At 37.2% G+C, this 21,383-nt stretch overlaps 1 protein-coding gene across 1 annotated transcript; it reads right to left on the bottom strand.

Annotated features, from left to right (window-relative positions):
* Nucleotides 1-18,649: 18,649 nt before the first annotated feature.
* On the bottom strand, nt 18,650-20,860 carry J4E78_007248 (uncharacterized protein; the record flags this gene model as incomplete). The annotated part of the gene is made up of 1 exon (XM_049367855.1): nt 18,650-20,860. The coding sequence occupies one exon, from the start codon at nt 20,858-20,860 to the stop codon at nt 18,650-18,652; it is 2,211 nt and encodes a 736-aa protein (XP_049220176.1).
* Between the last annotated feature and the right edge of the window lie 523 nt (nt 20,861-21,383).

Here is a 21,383-nt window from a genome sequence, read left to right as displayed (position 1 = left end):
TTTGTATTGCGGGAGTCGTGGGAACTTAACGCAAGAGATGATTTTAGCACCATTCCATATCTACCTGTCTGTTCCCATGTTCATGTAAATGCACCATTGTTGGTTGGGGTTCTTCTTTGAAGAACCCGAGTTTGGAGCGGGAATGACATCTCCATTGGCTGGTCCCATCAGCCTTGTGTAAGCCACCCACTTCATGTCTCAGTGGGCAGCCTGAACCCCGCTACTTGGCAGTCTCATTTTGTGTGCAGCCTGTCCTTGATTCCACCGACGCTCACCTGGAAAAGGACGCAGTAGACTGGACGACCATGACATGCAATGTGATGACACGCCTCCCCTGCAGCGGCTTCGCCGACTTCCTCTACTCGAACCGAACACCCAAAGACCCAGCCTCTGCGAACTTCTCTCTGCACACCACCAGTAGCAACGCAGCAAAGGGTGCTGCCGCGGGTTGTAAGGGATGCGCGCTCATACATGATGCTGTCACAACTTTTAGACAGGACCGACTGCCATTTGATGATTGTCATATTACATTCACATCTAGAGACGATGCAATAGATTCCTCTTGTCTGAAGATTGTGTTCTTCCTTGAACCGGTCCGTAAAAGAGCAAAAGAGCAAGGCGCATGTAGCAGAAAAGAACCAGTCATAGCGACCGATGCTGCCGAGGAGCTTGTACGCCAGTACTTGGAGAATAGGGTTCTAGTGCGGTTGGACTGGTCGAGGGGTAAGTGATCTGTCCGCGGGCCAAAATTACACCAACATTGTAGCATAGACTGACAAGTGGTTAGCAAACGCTCTTAGTCCTCATGAGAGTCTATCTCTCAAGCCACTAGCAGCTTCGCGACCACATACGCATCTTCCAGATTGTACCTCTTCTAGCCAAACAACTCAAAGATTGAACCAGTGGCTCATTGCGTGTACGGAAACACATCCTGGATGCCAGACCTCGTTAGAGACGACCCTTCCGAAACGTTTTCTCCAAATACAGGATGACCGCGTCTATCTTCGAGAGGAAACAGCCGAAAGGGGTAAATATGCATGTCTTAGTCACTGCTGGGGCGCTCAAGGCCCTTCGCTCAGACTTGAAAGATCTACCTACCAGCAACTTGCTAGTGGGGTTGCAGTAGATCAGTTACCAAAAACTTTCCGAGATGCTGTCTCTATTTGCATCAGCATATGTGTTCAATTCCTCTGGATCGACGCTTTATGTGAGTAACTACAATCGAAGTACACTTGCGATTGCTAAAACCTTAGAAGGTATCAAGCAAGACGATGCGGATGACTGGGCACAGGCGGTTGCGACGATGGGCGATATCTACGAAACGTCGTGGATCACTATCGCAGCTACTGGATCCAGTAGCAGTCAAGAAGGGATATATTCGACTGTTCCAGAGCGATACACAGCCAGAGCCTTACGAGATCACGAATTCCATGTGCGAGAGAATCTTCCGGACTTTGCCAATCCAGTCAATTCAATCCACAAATATGATAATTGGCCACTCTTGCGTAGGGCTTGGGTATATCAGGAGCGACAGCTGTCATCCCGCATGATCCACTTCAGTCAACATCAGATCTTCTGGTCATGCAATTCCTCATTCCAATCACAAGATGGGTGGCATCCCGCACGATGGAACCCTAGTAAGAAGAAAAGTCTAGAGGAGTGGAAAAGCATTGTTTCCGAATATTCATCGTTGAGGCTTACATACGAAAGCGACCGTCTACCCGCCATCGCTGCGATAGTTCTGCGTGTTATGCAGAATCGACCAGGCGATACCTACATTGCAGGCATGTGGAGGGACACTCTGATCCCTGACCTGTTCTGGTATATCATCAACTTGCAGTCTCGGCCCCGTCCTACATACAGCATACCAACATGGTCTTGGGCCTCCGCATCTGGAAAAGTACAGCATTTCATCAGGGAACAATCTTTTCAGCAGGTTGCGCAACTACTGGATGTGACCTTTACCTCCATAGGAATGCCTCATATAGGCCAAGTTAAAGATGCTAGTATCATGCTACAAGGGCCCGCCTATAGTCTTCCAAGATCAGCGTATTCGATCTTAGGAGACAATATCGCAGCCAAACTCTGGCAAGATATAGACGTCCCTTTGATGTCGGATATCCGATGCACTGTCTTCAGAGACTTCGATTGGCAAGCTGCCAAGCCTCCCATAGGATCCGACCATGACTTGACCGTCTTGTTCCTATGCGAAGAACTCGGCGACTCTGCGCGTGTGGGACAGCATTTTGGCGGGATGATTCTGAAAGCAGTCGAACATGATGCCTTCGAACGGGTTGGGTTTGTCCATGTTTACCCAGATCCCAGTAGGTACAAATATCCTTCTTCCAGGGAAAGTAGCGACGAGGAAAGCAGCGAGGAAGGTGCCGAAGCCGCCAAAGAGGACGAGGATGGCGTAGATGACGAAAGGATGAAGGATAAGAACACAGCTCACAAAGGAGCTGTCTACTTTACTGCAACTAGACCTCACACCGGGGCAGAAAGGGTTGAGATTGATGATTTCGACAGCGAAGACGAGTCAAGCGGAAGTGATAGTGATGATGTAGTGTCTTCCTTTGTTCACGCGTTACCGGTGCAAACTTTCAGAATCATCTGACACCGTCGTTCACATCTGAGGGGACTATCTGTTGGGAGCGTCAATATCGCAACTCGCAATAGATCATTACAGCCCAAATCCCCGCGTATACACGATGAGCGCCTAGAGTTGCTAGATGGGTCGCTTTCTTGACCCAAGCTCGGAATAAATCGCATGCAGACTGATGGGACAACTAGTACTAAGCGGATGGGTCAAGCGCGCGTGTCATTCAGCGTTCGATCATAAAGTCGTCGACGCTGTGATTGGGCGACATCGTCAAAAGAGTTGAGCCTCACTCTAGCCGTTTCCTGCGGTTGTTGTGGCACTTCGGGAGGCCAAGGTACCACGACACCTGCAGCTAGGTACTATAGCTTTTCCTGGCTCACCGGACGGCACGGCTCATCCTTGCACGCCGCCTCGTCAAGGCTGGTCGCATGGCGCCTGCAGGCGTTTTGTAAAAACAAGAAAAACCCTGGTCTTTGACTTTAATTACATTTTGTGGTTTTGCTCGCCGGGGTGTGTGACAACTGTCGCATGCAACATGTTTTCTCAATGGCCTTATTTTGAGCCTTTCCCTGAAGTTACCGGGTGAAAGTTTCAAGACATCCACCGATCGCGTTGATAGTATCAGTCGCTCTTTGAAGGATATGAAAACTTCCCAGCCTAGGCTGAACCGTTGATGCGACCAACAGGGCGAGAGAAATACCCTTGCAGACGATGACGCCTCGCAGATGCTGTGGCTAGTTACAGGGGGCAAGGTTTAGACGCGACGCACATACGCCGAACACACTGCAGCTTGCCTTGGTACGTGCTGATTCTGATGGACGACGGGATCTGTTTCGCGACTTCGAGTTATTCATTTTTCGTAGCTTGGATGTGAACAATCCAGTGCGCACTCACTACACAGTACCACGAGCGAATTGCGAGACCAGCAGAATTAGGCTCTATCTATATGAACCACTCAATGATATCAACAGCTTCTTTTAAATTGCACAGGCCGACAACTGCGTCTGTGAGCATCCTTCGACAGAGAAGAGCTTCAATGAGATACTCCTATGTAGAGGCGAAGCGTACGTTAATGGACCTCTTCGTAGACGTCAGTCCGATGTGGGACAGCCCAGCCGGCCACAGAAGACAGTCGTAACGGAAGCGAAGTGTGATACCGAGCATGTCACAGAGAAGGCGAAGTGACAGTTTACACGGCTTGATGCGATTCGATTTCGCCTGCTGCGCCTTCAGTAGAGGCCATTATCTTTCATGTATGCTGCAAGCACTTGCAGGATGCAGGCCAGCCGGGTGTTCTTAGTGGGCGAAGATAGCATTGCTTAGGACTGTCGACGTGGCCAATTGCGCTTCGTGCATGCGGGTGCGCGATACTTACGTGGATACACTCACATGAAGTTGGGTCTTTGGATTGTGGATGCTTTGAGATTTCTTGAAATAATACTGCATCCGTGTACTGCAGCCGTGCACTGCAGCCGTGTAAAATTATGTCATATCGCTCTGAAGATGACTTGCGATGATCCTCCGAGTTGCCACCCGCAGCTACCTAGGTAAGGTGGCCCTGGCACACATCATGTTCGCAGCCGAGTCATACCCTGGTTGATAGACCCCGTCCGACTGATCTCGCAAAAACAATCACACATCTTATCGCGCCCCTGACAATAGCTGTCGATCGCGTCGTTGGTCGCTGACATTTATGGTTAAAATTCTTCTTGACTGCAAGGGCTCTTCTTCATCCAGCCCGGGCGCTGTCAGATCCGGAGGCGACGGTTAGTCGGCTGCGCGCCGTTGGCACAAGTGATCTGCTGTTTAGCATTTTTATCTCTAAATGTAAGCTACCTTAGGTATTACTAAATTATAATTCTCTAAATTTAATAAGTATTCTACTTACTTATTTAATTACATAAAAGACTAAAACTAAATATTTATATATAATTTATTAGTTAAAGTATTAAAGTTAGTACTTTAGCTTACTAAGCTCTAAGCTTATAACTAACTTTATTTTTAATAAATTTTTTACTAGTAAGTACTTAAAAGCTTAATAAGCTAATACTTATAAGCGTTTACTTATTAGAAATTATATATTAACTTTAGTTATAGTAATATTATATTAGTAAAAATATATAAGTTTATTTTATATACTTAACTAAGTATTTTAGTAGTTTTTAGTTACTATTTTTTACTTTACTTTTATAAATATAAATAATTAATTAAGCTTTAAAAGTAAGTTAATATAAAAAGTACTTTTATAACTTATTACTACTTTATTTTAGTAAAGTAACTAGCTCTTTTATTATATTAGCGTCTAATTATTACTTAGCTTACTATTATACTAATATATACTAGTAATAATACTAAACTACTTTATAAAAAAGCTTTTATAGTTATTTAAGTTATTAAAAATATTTAAAAATACTACTTTTAGATTTTTTTTACTATAGCTACTAAAATTCTATATAATATAAATAGTATATATTTTATTAATAATAGCTAAGCTTTAAATATATATATAAAAAGATATTATATAATAAAGTATTTAGTGCCTTATATCTAATTTTATAGACTTTATTTAATAAAAAGATATTAAAAAACACTTAGCTATTAGTCTTAGAACTACTAGTAGATTTTAATAAACTTAGAGTATATTACTATTAGCACTAAAGCTTTTAACTAATACTACTTTTATTTATATAACTTCTAAAAGCTTAGATAGTAATTAAGAACTACTAAGATAATATAGTAGTAATATAAATACTATAATAGCTTTATAGTATATATTCTTTAATAACTATAACGTAATAACTATTTCTCTAGGTATTAATAGAACTTATAGTAGTTTATTATATCTACTATCTAGTAAATAGTATTTTACTATATAAAATAAGCTATAAATACTATATTTTTATTATTTTAGCTCTTATTACTCTTATAAAGTATCTTAGCTAAGGCGTTTCTTTACTAAAGTATAGTATTCTTAAGAGCTAAAAAAAGCTATAAGCTTAATATTAATCTTACTTTATATACTTAGTTATAGATATAGATAGTATAGGTAATTAATATAAAAGATACAAATAATAATAAATATATTTAATAGAATATAAGCTATTATATAAAATATAAAAGTATAAGACCTTTATATATAGAAAGCTAGTAAGTAGCCTAGTTTAATTAGGCTAGGCTAGTTATATAATAACGTAATAGAATAGAAACTAGCTAGAACTATAATATTACCTTTCTTTTCTAAGATAGTTATACTAATAATTATTATAACTATTTAATATACGCTTCTTTATAAAGATACTATTATTCTTTTATATACTAAACGCACTATTATAGTAATATACTATATTATCTATTCTCTATTATTCTATAAAGTATTATATTCTCTATAAGATACTAAGAGTTTACTATAGTTATAGTAACGTTAGAGTTATAGCTAAGCCTAAGACTAAGCCTAGAACTAGAGTTAGAGTTAGAGTTAGAGTTAGAGTTAGAGTTAGAGTTAAAGTTAGAGTTAGAGTTAGAGTTAGAGTTAGAGTTAGAGCTAGAGCTAGAGCTAGAGTCTAGAGAGTAGGTAATATAGATAATAGTAGAGTTCTACGTTATTAAGAGAGAAAGCTATTTATAGTTAATTAATACTAGCGCTACGCTTTACTTTACCTAGCTACCTTAAGTTAACTAGGTAACTATAAAACTTACTTTCTAAACTAGTACTATAATAGGTCTTTTTTAATAGATTAGTCTACTAAGTAATAAAGCTTTCTACTATATTTTTATTATTAGAGCTATTAGCGTAGCTAATAAAAGTATATATAGTAATAGTATTAAAGTATAAAGTAAGGTCTTTATATAAAGTATAAAGTAGAAGCTTCTTAAAATATTAATTATAGAAGTTCTAGATAGCTTTCTTAGCACTTTAAAAATTAGTATAATCTTACTATAGTAGTAATATATTCTAGCTAGATAAGTTAGTATACTTAACCTTATACTACTAGGTACTCTTAGTACTAGTAATAGAATTTTTATAACGCTATTTAATATAGTAGTTAATAACTTCTTTAATATAATAGTTATAAATACTATCTAGCTTTTTATAAGCTAGTTTACTCTTAGACCTAAGATTATATTAATTAGTATTTAAGTAGAGTAACTAAGAGTAAAAGACTAGATATATATTCTTATAGTAGTTAAAGAGGTTAAGAATAATAGTATAATAGTTAAGTATAGTCTTTACTTTATATAGACTAAGATTTTTTAAACTAAGACTATAATTTAAGTAAAGCGCTAGTATATTATAAGCGTTAAGATAAATATAATTACTAACGTAGTAGTTTAGAGTAGCTTATTAAAACTAATTAGCGTAGTACTCTATCTTATCTTAGGTCTAGCGTAAGTTCTTATATATAAACTAGATAACGTTTACTATTCTATTAGTAGTACCTTTAGCTTTATTATAGAGAAGTTACTTAGTATAGAACTATATAGTAATAATAGAGAAGTTAGACTTAAAGTCTATATAAGGTAGATAACCTTTAGTAGCTATAGTAGGCGCTAAACTTATAGAAGTATTCTTATAGTTATTAATAGCTAGCTAGATAATAAATAACTAATTAACTTAGTTATCTTATATATAGTTAGTATATATATAAAAATAATACTTAAAACTAGTATTAGTAACTTTAGTTTAACTATTAGTTTTAGAATAATAAACTATAAAGAGCTTAGAGGTAATACTAATATAAGCGTAAAGCTTCTTTTAGAAGTAGAAGATAAACTAAAAGCTATAATCTAAAATAATAGTAAAAGAAAAACTCTTCTTACGCTATATATACTTAGTAAATACCTATACTATAGACTATATCTTAAGACTAGCTAGAGTAATAAAGTGTTACTATTTACTAAAGTAGTTAATAATAACTATAATATACTTATATATATAGCTAAAGTAAGTATAAGATAGAAGTAAAGTTATAAAGTTAACTAAGATATTAGTCTAAAAGCTTTATAGAATTAGTAAGAGATAAAGTAGCTTTTACTTCTAGTCTTTATATAGCTTAGTCTAATAATATATAAAATAGTTATAAGTATAGTAAGTAATAGTGTTAGTTATAAGAGGCTAGTAGTAGTATTAACTAAGTAAGTAGTACATTAGACGCTTCTCTCTATAACTAGTAGAAGAACTATTATAAAAGTGTTAAATAATATTATTATAAAGTCTATTATTAAAAAGTACTACTAACCTATTATAAAAGTAGATAAGACTATTATAGACTTTATAGTTCTTAAGTTTTATCTTTAGCTATATTTTAGTAATTAGGCTATATAGTAAGTAGTAAGTACTATTAGTTTTTACTTTAATAATTTCTTTTATAGTATTATCTATATTATATACTATATAAATAGTAGCTATAAGTTTATTATCTAAGACGTTCTTCTCTAGTATTTATACTAGAGAAGCTATAGTATTACGTTAAGAGATTACTATTAACTCTTTCTTATCTATAATACCTAAGTTAGTAGTAGAAATAGAGTTTTTATCTACTAAGTTCTCTACTTCTATAGCTTTCTTACTTATTAGATATATTATAGCTACTAACTTAGGCGTTAACTTAGTATAGCTATTAAATAGTATAGTTATAAAGTAAGTAGTGTAGAATACTCTATTACACTACTATATCTATATAATATTCTTTTATATAACTTAATTAATCTAATTAGAAGTAAGAATTATTTAAGTCTAGTATAAAATATAAAGATTATTTAGATTTATAGGTATATTATCTAGGTAATAAGTAAAAGCGTTAGGCTTAGAGCTAAGCTATTCTAGTTAGTAAGTAATTTTAAAGTTAAGCTTACTTAGAAACTTAGCTTAGTAAGCTTACTTATAGTTTAGTTTCTTATTAACTATAAAGATTTATAGAGTAAAGTAATTTAATATAATCTTAATAGAGTTTGTAGTACTAGTAAGCTCTAGACACTACTTCTTAAATACTTTAATAATTACTATAAGTTTCTTATTATAGATAGTATAGTTATATTTAGTAGAAAATATCTTAGTAGAGATAAAGGTAATAGGCTTTAGAACACTATTAGTCTGTACTTAAGAAAGAATAGTAGTAGTAACTAAATCTAATATATTAGTTTTAACTTAAGTTTCTAGATTAGAGTTAAAGTAAGCTAGTACTAGAGTAATAGTAAATATATACTTTAACTTCTTAAAGGCTTTATAAGCTAGAAATCTATAAGTAATAGAGAAGTTAGTATAGATATCTTTATTTACACTATAAGTAAAGTCTATTAATAGCTAGGTAATATAAAAGAATCTAACTATAAAGTATTAATAGAAGTTTATAAAGTCTAGAAAGGCTTAGAGCTTCTTTAGTGTAGTAAAAAGCTTCTAGTTAAGAACTATCTTAATTTTAGCTACGTTTATCTTAATACTATTAGATATAAGAATAAAGCTAAGGTACTTAACTTTTTTAATAGTAAATTTACTCTTATTAATATTAAAGTAAAGTCTAGCCTTACTAAGAGTATATACTACTTTATAAATATACTTTTTATATTCTTTTAGTATCTAACTATATACTAGAACGTTATTAAAGTAAATAGAGTAGAACTTATTAAGATAGTTACGTAAGACTTTATTAATATAAGACTAGAAAGTACTTAGTATATTATATAAACTAAATAGTATAACTAAGTATTTAAAGAGACTATAGTGTATTAGAAAAATAGTCTTATATTTATTACTTTCTTTAATATAGATTTTATTAAAGGTAGTAATAATATTAATAATAGTAAAGTACTCTATCTTAGTAAGTCTAGCTAGTATCTTCTTAATTATTAAAAGTATATTTTTATTTTTAATTATAACTACGTTAAGAGTATAGTAGTTAATATAAATATAGAGTTTACTTCTTAGCTTATAAATAATAAGTACTAGTAAAGTAAACTTAGACTTACTTTTATAGATTTTACTACGTAAATTTATATTCTTAATATAAACCTTAACTACTATACTCTTATTATATTCTAACCTATATATTCTAGTAGAAGAATACTTAGAGCCTAGAATAATATTAATACTATAGTTAATAGAACTATAATAGCGTAGAAGATTAGTAGTAGTAGAGTTAGAGTTAAAGTAATAAGCTATATTATATAGCTACTTAGAAAGCTTATATAGAATATTAGCGCAGCTCTTAGCTAGCGTATTAAGCTTATTATAAAACTTTTTAATATTCTTTTAGATAAGTATATTAAACTTAATAGAGAATATAAAAGTAAAAACGTAATAAGCGTAGTAGTACTTAGTAGTATTAATATTATTTTCTAAGTTCTTAAAGTTCTAAGAGTATATCTAAATAACTTTATAATTAGCTTATAACGCTAAAGAAGTAGTAGTATTACTAGAAATATAGTAGATATTAAGTAAAGCGTAAGTAGAGTTAAGCTTATAGTTAGAAAACTTATACTTTTTCTAGTAACTACTCTAAACCTAGATAGTAATACTATACGCTAAGTAGTTAGTAAAGTAGTACTTACTATTAAAGCGTATAGTATAATTCTACTAGTTAATATATAGGTTATACTTCTCTAACTAAGAAAGTCTAAAGATAAAGTTATACTTAGCTATATTAACTTAGTAAAAGAGTTTTTTACTTTTATAGTTATTATAAGTAATAGTAATAAGAACGCTATAAGTAATAGTCTAGCTAATAATACTACTATTATCTAAATAAAAGTAAAGTAGCTACTTTAGTATAAATATTTTTAGTTTATTTTATTATATAAATAATAATAATATATAGTTTCTAGTAGTACTAGAGTTAGTTAATTCTTCTATATTAATAGTAGTGCTAGTAGATAATATAACTCTATACTTAAATATAAACTATTATCTCTAGATAAAGTACTTACTTTTAATAATAGTATTTATACTAAAAGTAACTTCTTTTCTAGCTATACTATTCTCTTTATATATCTAGTTTTCTAAGTATTATATATAAATGCGTAAGATTTTAGTTTTTTACTTTAGTAAGCGTAGTAAGAGTAAAGTTAGTAACTTAGAAAATAAAAGTTGTATAAAGACATTATAAGGCGTATTAGAGTAGGTAGATAAAATTTAAGAGAACTAGGTAATAACTAGTAGAGACTATATATATATATTATTTTTTTTCTTCTATCTTTAGTAGTAATAATTACTAGAGATATCTAGTTTTCTAACTATCTATTAACTTTATTAACTAATACCTAAAGAGCAGCGTTAGTAAGTATTATAGTTAGAGTAGAGATTCTAAATATAGTAATAATACTACTATTCTTATAAGTAGTAAAGACGTTAGCGTTAGTAGCGTAATAGCGCTTACTACTATTATTAGTAGTACTACTATACTTAAAGTACTAGCTCTACTTTAATAAAATAGAAAGTTAAGCTTTAGTATAGCTATAGTTATTATAAGTACTTATAGATAAAGTATAACTACTAGTGTCTATAATAGTAGTAGTGCTATTACTACTACTATAACTACTTTAACTACTACTACTACTACTAGAAGTATTATTAAATATAGTAAGGCGTAGAAACTACTACTAGATATAGTAGTTATAGATAAAGCTATTCTAGGTATTACTAATATAGTACTAGAAGGTAGCGTTATAACTAAAGTGTATTAGGTAGATTATATACTATACTATTTTATAATTAGATATATTTATAAAAGCTAAGATAGAAGTAAACTATCTAACTTAAAAGTTAAAGTTCTTATTCTACTTCTATATAAAGCTATTAGAGCTAGTATTATAAAGAGTAGTAGTAGTGTTAGTAAGTATATTAAAAGTATTATAGATATAATTAAAGTTAGTAAAGACTTTCTAAACGTTAATAAAATAGTAGTAAATAGTAGGCTCTACTTAGTACTTAACCTACTAAGCTATAAAACCTTATAAGTAATTAATAATATAATTAATTTAGTTTTAGACTATAGTATAAATATTAGTCTTTAAAAGAAAGTTCTTTATAGCGTAATACTAGTACTTATACTTAGTATAGTTAGTACTATTACTATAAAAGGTCTTAATATCTTTAAGCTTTACGCTAGTAGTAGTAAAATTATTAAAGATAGTAGAGTAGGTAGCTATAAAGCGCTAAAGAGGCGTAGCTAACTATTAAGTAGTAAGACTATATAAACTACTTAGTAGAATAGCTAGTAGATTATTACTTTAACTAATAAATAGATTAATAGATATAGTAATAGGCTTTATAGAACTAGCGCTATAGGTATAGCTACTAGTAACACTACTACTAACGCTAATACTACTAGCTCTAACGTTACTACTATTAGTAGAAATACTAAGACGCTATTAAAGCTAGTTCTTTTTATTAGTAAGTTTACTAATATAACTATATAAGTAGATATTAGAGTTATAGAATACTTTTAGCTTATTATTAATAATAGTAGAGTATAAAGCGTATAAGTTCTTAGTAGCTAATAGATAATTATACTTCTTAGTAAGCACCTTAATATTAATATTAGTAGTAGCCTTAGTCTAACTATAAATATAATTAATATAAGCTTTAACTTCTTACTTATAAAGGTAAAAGTTAGTTTTTAGCTACTAAATCTTATTATAGTATTTATAATATTTAGTAGTAATATTAATAAAGTAAGTAAAGATAGTTTTACTATACTTAGTAATATAATTAAGAAACTACTTAGCGTTACGTATATTAGTAATAATCTCTTATTTATTATTAGAGTAGATCTAGAATAGATAAAGATAGACTATGTTAGTCTTATTATTATAGCTTATATCTAGAATAGTAGACTTAGTAGGCTTAGTAGCTACTTAGAATAACTAGTAATAGAAAATATATTATTACTTTTCTCTATTAGTATTACTATAGTTATTATTATTACTATTATTACTACTACTACTACTACTACTATTATTAGTAAACTAAACGTAGCGTTTACACTAGTATTTAGTAAAAGTGTTAGCGCGCTACTTATATAGGTTAGCTTTCTTCTCTAGAGAGATATTATAATTATTTTTAAAGTTATCTAGCTTATTAATAAAGCCTTAGATATTAGATTAAGTTTTAGTTATCTAAGTCTTATTACTACTATTATTATTATTAGTAGAGTTAATAGTAGGTACTATAAAAGCGCTACTACTACTACTAGATAGATTTAATTACGCTATACTTATTAGTGTAGAACACTAGAGATATAGAATATAGAGAGCTATAGTAATTTTATATTACGTACTTATAATATAGAAAGCTATAGTAATATTATTACGCGCTAATATATATTAGTTAATTATTATCTTATAACTAATATATAATTTATATATAAGTAGATAGACTTATCTTAAAAAGAAGCTTATATAATATAAGAGATATAAATAATAATAAATATATTTAATAGAATATAAGCTATTATATAAAATATAAAGGTATAAGATTTTTATATATAGAAAGCTAGTAGGTAGCCTAGTCTAATTAGGCTAGGCTAGTTACGTAATAATATAATAGAATAGAAACTAGCTAGAACTATAATAATTAAGTATATCTTAGTAAGATTATAAATAGAATACTCTTTCTATTACTTTAAAAGTAGGCTATATCTACTAAAAAGCTTATATATTTTACTAATAAGCTTCTTAAAAGTAAGACTAAAAAAAAGAATAATAAAAGGTTTTATACTAGTTATATACGTAATAGAAATAATAGAAATAAAAGTAAAAGAAATAAGTATAATAAAAATAAGTATAATAGAAATAGATATAATAGAAATATTAATAAGCCTAGTATATAGCTTTAAAGTACTAGTAAAGTAGCTCTTTAAGGCGCTTATAATAGCCTTTAGTATAGTATAAATAAAGTAGTTTATAATAGCCTTTATAATAGCTTCTAGAATAATAACTTTAAGAGAATTTATAGAGTAATAGTAGCGTATTTAAAAGAAAAGTAATTAATATAGTAATAATAAAAAGACTTAATTAAGCTTTAGTATAGTAGTAAAGTAATATAACTAGTAATAAGATTAGCTTTAGACTTACTAACGCTAAAAAAACTTATAAAAGAGATATAAGTAAAGATATAGTTAAAGCTTATTTAGTATATATATTAGTATAGCTTTAGTATTAAATTTAAGCTACTATTTATATTTTTAATAAGTTTTTAGATCTTTAATTTATTATAAGTAGTAAAATAAAAGTAGAAGGTATATATATAGTAGAAGTATAATTTTACTTACTAAAAAATTTAGTATTTTATTACTTTATAATTTATAGCTTTATTAGTTATAAGCTATTAAAAATATATAATTATATTATAATTCTCTTTACTATAAGTAAATATTAGTATTTATAAAATAGTTATCTTACTACTTTAAATTTTAAAAGCTTTAACTACGCTAGAGGTAGTAGTACTAAGAACCTAAGTTTTAGTCTACCTAACGCCTATACTTTTAAATATAAGATTTTAACCTTTTTAGAAATACGTTTTTTTATATACTAGTAATAAACTTTACTCTTTTTAGACTAGTTTACGCTATAGAATTAGTTTACTAATAATAAAGTATTTTAAAAATAGCTATTTTTACTATATAGACTAGTAGATTATAGTCTTAAAAAGTCTAAAGTAAAAGAAAAAAAATAAGTTATTAAATAATAATAAAAAGGCTTTTAAAAAGTACTTTTAAAAAAAAAATAGTATAGTATAAATATAAGTTATACTAAGCTTAATTCTAGATAATTAATAAAGTAAGTAAAATATTATATAGTAAAATAAATTAAATAATATAAAGTAAAAAATAATAAAAAAATAAAAAAAATAAAAAAAGTAAAAAAAAGAATTATTAATAAAGTTATTATAGCTAAAAGTCTAGTATCTTTAGTATAATATAATTTATTAAAAATACTAAAAAAAGATCTCTAAAAAGTTAATTACTATAAGCCTTAACCTGTAATCTGCTATAAAGCAATTCTAATGCTACCTAACATCCGCTCTCTAGTAATAAAAGCCTAGCGTAATAGCATTTAGCCACTAAGAAGTATTACTCTTATGCTAGAATATATACGCAAGTGGGAATATCTATGCGACGCACCTCTTGTGTAGCGTAGGTGCATGTGCTAGCGCTGCTGTAGCTGCTTAGGCGGTTTATAGAAGCACAGAAAGCTCGAGCGGGCAACAGCCTGTCGCAAAACACGCCCCTTCAGGGTTTCTCTATACTATTGGCTGGTTCAGGGCGCCTTATGCCAGGCTAATGGCCCGCTACCAATGTAGCCGGCGGATGTCGTCAGCTTCAAATGCATCTCTCACTGCTTCTGGAGACTTGGGCCGACACAAAGCTGTGTATCGTCGAGCGGCGTTCTGTGTACTCCGGACATGTTCTGATTCCCGTGATCTGGCCACTCCGTACCCCTCGTACACAAGAAGAGTCACAATCGAGCGTGAAGCTGAGAAAGCGATCCTCTCTCGGCGTGGGAGGAGCCACATAGTTAGATGCTGTCTAGCCCATGCTAAGATGAACACAAGATGATGTCAATGGGGTAGGATGGGCAGCAGCCGACACAATGTAGTATGACAACAGCAGCCAGCTGCAACAGCGATTTAGACAGCTGGATCGTACGAGCTATAATTTCCATCTGTACTGACTGTGTATAAACATAGAGACAAAGGGAAATAAAGAGTCGTTTCGGCTGAACAAGGACTATGTACTGTGAAGACGGTCGCCCAAGCGAAATGAACCCGGAAATACGCAATCATGACTCGTGTCACCCGTCTGCAATAGGCCCACCCTACTAGGTGCCTCTTGCCTCCGTCTGCAAAAGGAAAAGTCCAAACACGCTGTGCGCCTCGTCAGTAGCTCTGGTAATTCTGCGGGTAGGTATTGCCATAGTCCCAATGCTGAAGACGAGAAGCTGGGTCGGTCGGAAGAGGAATAGGCCGGTTTCCTCTGGGAGCGTACCCTGGCATGGGTAACGGCGCCTCGTAATAAGAATGAGCGGGCGTTGGTGGTACATCGGAATATCCATAAGGCCGAGCAGGATGCGCAGTGACTTCCTGTGAGTGATACTGGCTAGAGCCTCTGCCGTAGAAGCCGGGGTCGTCGTTCGGATAGGCCAAATTCCCATACGTGTCGTGGCTGCTGTGAAGCAAGGCTGAGCTCGGTCCAGGAGTTGAGGCTTCAGCAATGACTGGAGGATTGCGGCTTCTCGCAGAGCGCTTCGGGTGTGGACGCAGTGCACTGTTTGTGTGCGCGGCGACAATATGGTTGATCGCAGAGTCGACGTCATCGACTCCCATACCGCAGCCCCTCAGACGGCAAGAAGGCAGAAATCCATTGCAGCTGATCTGCTCTGCATGCACAGAACGAAGGTGCCTGCGAAGTCCATCCTCATATACGTAGCCATCGTAGCACTTGCCGCACCCCCATGCAAAGACACCTCGTTCTAGAAAAGACCTCGGCTTGTTTGCTTGAGACATCACAAAATTACTAGGCGTGTTTGGTGTACTTATGGCACTGCCCGACGGTACTGGGTTGCCCTCGCTTGCTTCTCAACGTCAGCTGTATCACTATATGGTGAACAACATTGCTTACCAATCTCATGGGTCAAGCGCTTGATGGTCTCCATGTCGTAAATCCCAGCTATTGTACTTAAACGCTGCTCGTCTTGAGGTAAAAGCCCATTGTAGTGTCGCAATAGTCCGGAAATGAAGGCGACGGCACTGTCGGAGGAGGAGTAGTCGTAATCGTGCCTGCGATTGAAGAGAATCGCCCTTATCATTGCTCGTGGATCAGTGACTGGAGTATCAATGATCGGTTGCGACGCCATGGCTGGTTGGCAGGCAGTGGTGCTGTAGAGTTCTTGTCGTAAATCTCAGTATCCGAAGGTGTTATGTGTATAGCTGTATTTCCTTCCGCTGGTGGATGCTGGTGAGTCTCAATAGTAGGCGACAAAGGCTTCGGGACGAGGCAGATCGGAAGACTTGTACGAGAGGAAGCCTTTCTTTGTAACGGGACCTCTCACGGTAGCACTTGGTCTGGCTCGTGTTCAGATAGGCCTCGCACGGCACAAGATACTGTCGTACCTCTCGCATGGCAGTTCGGTTTCCAGCATGCGATCGATCAGTACCACGAACTACTCAGGTAACACATGTCGCGTGGAGCGGTGAGACCATAACCAGTTCTCGTCCGTGCCCTTACCCCCATTTCAACGGTTGTTCGTGGAGCCAACGAAGCGCAAGGTTTCTCAAACATTTCGATGTTTCCGATGAGGGCTGTTGGGCTTCGCGGTCGCAATGCACTGTTCGATCTCGGGTTCGTGTTTCGTTCTTCCGTTCCTAGTCGAAAAGACTGACATCCGGGTGGACAAGGGGATGACCCGGGTAGTTTGAACCCATGAGACATTGTTTCTCTCCAGTAAAGGGACTTTTGATTGCAATTGAAGCTGCATAACGATGTTGAGACCATTTGCAATGCTGAAAACCAATGTGCGCGCAAGAGAGACATCCCACGCGTGTCACAGTCAAGCACCGTCGCGTAGACGCCTCAGCCCTAGGTAGGCCCGTTAGCTAAACCGGGTTACAGAACTAATCCAGGGTATCCGCAGTGTCACGCAGGTATCATAAATCGGAAGAGCCCTGGAGCGACATCGGGTAGGCGTCGCAATCTTGAGCTGCGCAGAAGAGGCATGCTGTGTAATGGAATAGAGGCGTTGACAATGCGGGGTGCTGTAGCGGGGCACAACAGTAGAAGAACAGGGCCAGTTGTACTGCGTTAGTGCGAAGCTTCCCGAAGTACGGCGTGATCATCACCTGGGCAGATCCAGAGCCCCTAGCTTATCTAGAGACTAAATTAAACATGAAGTGGATATGCACGTTGCAGATTGCGATCGTGGTATGATGGCGTGCTGCCGGTACTTATGCCAGATTGCACAATGCAGAGTAGATCATCGAAAACGTTGCATGCGTGAAAGAAAGCGCTGTTGCGGAAAGACGCGACACCCCAGAAAATAACACATCTCGTGTCGCAATCTTTTTCACACGCTTTGGCTGTCGTGCGGTATCTGCTCAGCCAGCGCGACCGCGGTCGCACTGCCATAGGATTCATTAAGCCTGCCTGAAAGCGATCAGCCGCGCTGGTCTAAGTCGACAACCTGAGCAGTGACGCACCACAGGGTGCGGGATGTGGTAAATCGGTACGTCCGTAAGGATACCTATCCAGTGCTTAGCATGCACAGCGAGATATTCCGCAGGCTTTCTTCTGTTAAGCTGTACACTGTTGACATGGTGTATCACTGAACAGCGCCCTGTGGTGCTAATGCGCATTCTTCCACGTCCCAATGGAACGCTTTCGACATGGTGTTACACGAAAGGATCGTACAAGGCAGTATGAGAAACGTAAATGATGTTTGCCTGCTGCAGGTTGGAGTGGATTGTAATCATCTTCCTTAATCGGCCAATAGACTGTACGGGAAGCCCTGTTATGATGTCCGCCATCCTTGCTACCAGGCTACGTATGAGATGTGATAAAGCACCGCAACTCTCCGCGCCAGAAATCGACACACAGTACCATCATATATTTGCGTATGTTCATTCTGTCTCCAGTGATGCATTGTATCGGCGCACACCCTGTCGCGCGTGTCGGCGGCGTAGACACAAACACCATCATCAGTATCGTCTACGGGACGATTTCCATCCTCATCGCTTCAGCCCAGCTCTTTCTTGAATACCAAAGGTATTATTCCACTGCAAATGGAAATGAGCCATCAGAACGAATCGCTTGGATCGAACGTTTCCAATTAAACATCATCGGTATGTCTGCCTCCTCTACAGAATTTCGGCCGACTAATGATTGCATGAAAGCATACTTCAGTAGCGTCGATGACCGCACAAACGATTACCTATGCTGAGAAATGAGGAATTGCAGCCATACGCAAAAAGAGTAGAAGGCCTTGAGCGACATGAGAAAATGACGGCTAAGCCCGGTAGCACACGTTCTTTGTAGCATCAACATCTCGGTTCCCAATATATCACTAGAGCCCAAATTCGAGTATCGCGTGAGCCCCAGTATCTTGTTTGCATCGGTGAATCATTCCCTCCGCTTCATCTCTCAAGGTCTGCTCTACCAAGAGGCTCATCTGAACGTTGCTCAACAGTTGGCAGCGTTGGAGCTCAAGCAGATCGCTCAAGTGGCAGTGAAAGCACATGGTCACATCGTTGAGCGGTGTCTGTTGCTTGCCCGGCTCACTCGTGCCATGATTGCTCTTCGTCGTAGTCCCAATAGCTTTGCGTAGAACCGAAGGAGTGCGCAACTCCGGTAACAGTATGACCGCAAAGCCAGATATCAGCCATCTTCCGCTGGCGTCGAGACTGAGGATGAACGCGTTGTTTACGTCCGTAACACCAGAGAACATGCAGATGCGGTCGCCAGATCCTATCTCGTATGACCCTGGGCCTCCTCCGCAAGCAAATCCAGTAATACCGTTGGTGCCTACGAAGGATGTGTATCGTGCGTGTCGTTGGTCGGTGTTTCGCCGGGCCAGTTTACTTCTAGCGGCCAAGTATAGTGCCGCCGCGTCCTCCGTCATGCTCCGAGAGATGATGTTGCGGATGACTTTGCTTCCATTGTCGCCAAGCTGTGGACTGGCGCTGGCGTCATGCCCTTGCTCGACAACTCCGCGCGATAGACCATCGATCACCAAATCCGCGGACGCTTCGATCATCGCTTGCCGCACCTTTTCAGTTGGGCCGGGGTTTCCGTATGCAACATGAGGGTCGGCAAAGCTGAGCAACATTTGAGTGTCTCCTTTGGTGACGTAGTCACCGAGGTCCTGGATGTCTTGGGTCGAAAATGATCTTGGATGCATGTTTGATCGCGTCCAGGTCGCTCTCCACGTGCCTGGTTGGAAGGCTTCGTCATGATCGACGAGATTACCAACATCAGTAATTGTGCTGATGAACGAGACCGAGGCGGTCATGCAGGGCGTGGCAGCCACAATGTAGAGGTGTGGCTGCAGGTCCGGGCACAGCTTTAGGATATGCTGTGCGAGGGTTTCACGCGAGACGCCTAGCGCTTGCATGAGGAACGTCAGGAAACGATAATCATCCGAGTCTCCTCTCCTAGGATCTTCGTGGCATTGGTTGCGAAGCACATCGACGAGTAGCTCAACGGGTGCTTTGTTGTAGTCAGGCACAATCCTCTCTCCACGGCCAGTCGATGCAACTCCTAGGAATCCATAGACTCTGTCGTATACTACAGAGCTCTCTGATAACGCAAAGGCTTGTAAGAGATCGCGCAAGCGAAATGTGGACTTGAGGGTCTTGCTGTTGCGGCGACCGAGCATCTCTCTCCGGTATTGCTTCGTGCGCTTGAAGTCCTTCCGGTACTTGAACAGCAGATAGCCGCGACTTGTATAGATCATGCTTGTTGGCGACGCGACTGGTGCGGACGCAAGCCCATCGCGCCAGATGCTTTCGACTGTCGCAGCACCCACACTGAGGTCGCCACACCAAATGTCGACCGACTGTGCCAGCACAAACTCCTGAACCACCCATACCCGACTCCAATACGGCTTGTTGAGAACACCCGCCAGAGCATTGTGAAACTCTTCGACTCTGAGGAGGTCAGGATGCCGCGCAAGCATGAAAGCCAACTCCTCATATCCCTGAGGAAGTCCGAGCCACACTATGACAGATTGCGCTCCAGTATATACGTCGCGCATGAGCGAGACTTGGTGATTGCGCTCCGGTATGTTGCTCTGATCAATCGCGATAGCGTCAATCCACAGGGGTACGGCCTTGCCTGGATCCTTCTCGCAGCACTGTCGAAGGTACTGCTTCCTGCGATATTGCTGGATGAAGTTCCATAAGCTCTCTCCAACGGCGAACTTAGATCCTTGGATGTCGATGTACTTCTTCTCGCCAGCCTTGTCCCACATATAGGATAGCGCGATGAAAGTTGGCTTGTCGTCCAGATCGCAGACGGATAGCGTTGCCTGAATGGGTTCGTGTTCAGGTGCCGGCAGTATTTCCAGAAGCCTGACGCTCTTCTTATTTGGGTCTAGAGAGCCATACTGCAGTAAGGGTAACGCTGCCAGTGGGTCATCCTCCTGGTCGGGTGTTGCCGGCGGACTGGCGGGCGCGGCAGTGGGTGCACTGGACTTGCGTCGTAGCTTTTGCAGCCGAAATGGATCAACGAAGGTCTTCTTGAGTATACTCTGAGTCGTCCGCTCCGGTGCGGCCATGATCTTGTAGAGTGCACAAATGCGACGATGTGGCAACAGAAGCCTTAGCGGGTCTCATCAGTGGTAAGGCTGAGATGCAAGTGGAGAAAGAACGCGGCGCAAGAGAACCTTCCTTGTCCAGGCCATTGTTAAACGTCGCGTGATTCAAGGATACCGTCTGACGACAGAGCTCTCAAAAATTACCAGCGAGTAGGCGTTGATGTGGCTTGCAGCACCGTGCCTAGGTGATGGATGTCTGAGGCCAGAAGTTCGTCCGAGAGACCTCGGGATGCTTTAGCGATGCTGACTAAGCAGGCATCAATGGGTGGTGTGGGGGCCAGAAGCGATCCCAGCCCCCAGAATTCCTTCCGTCATCATCATCGTCTGCCGGAAGCGTACCCAACCGAGGAAACCAATATTCGGGCCCATGCTAGGGCTGGTATGCAAATCGCTCCAGCACGCGATTTCTCATTGCCTCGTCGACGACCGCGTCGTATTCTCGTGGTCTAGAGGCGTACACGACGCGATTGTGACGGCAACGACA

Source organism: Alternaria triticimaculans, assembly GCF_023758025.1.
Source record: "Alternaria triticimaculans strain BMP 0046 chromosome Unknown scaffold_11, whole genome shotgun sequence".
NCBI classification, from domain to species: domain Eukaryota; kingdom Fungi; phylum Ascomycota; class Dothideomycetes; order Pleosporales; family Pleosporaceae; genus Alternaria; species Alternaria triticimaculans.
Note: the sequence above shows the minus strand (reverse complement) of the source record. Positions and strands in the feature narration are given on the sequence as shown.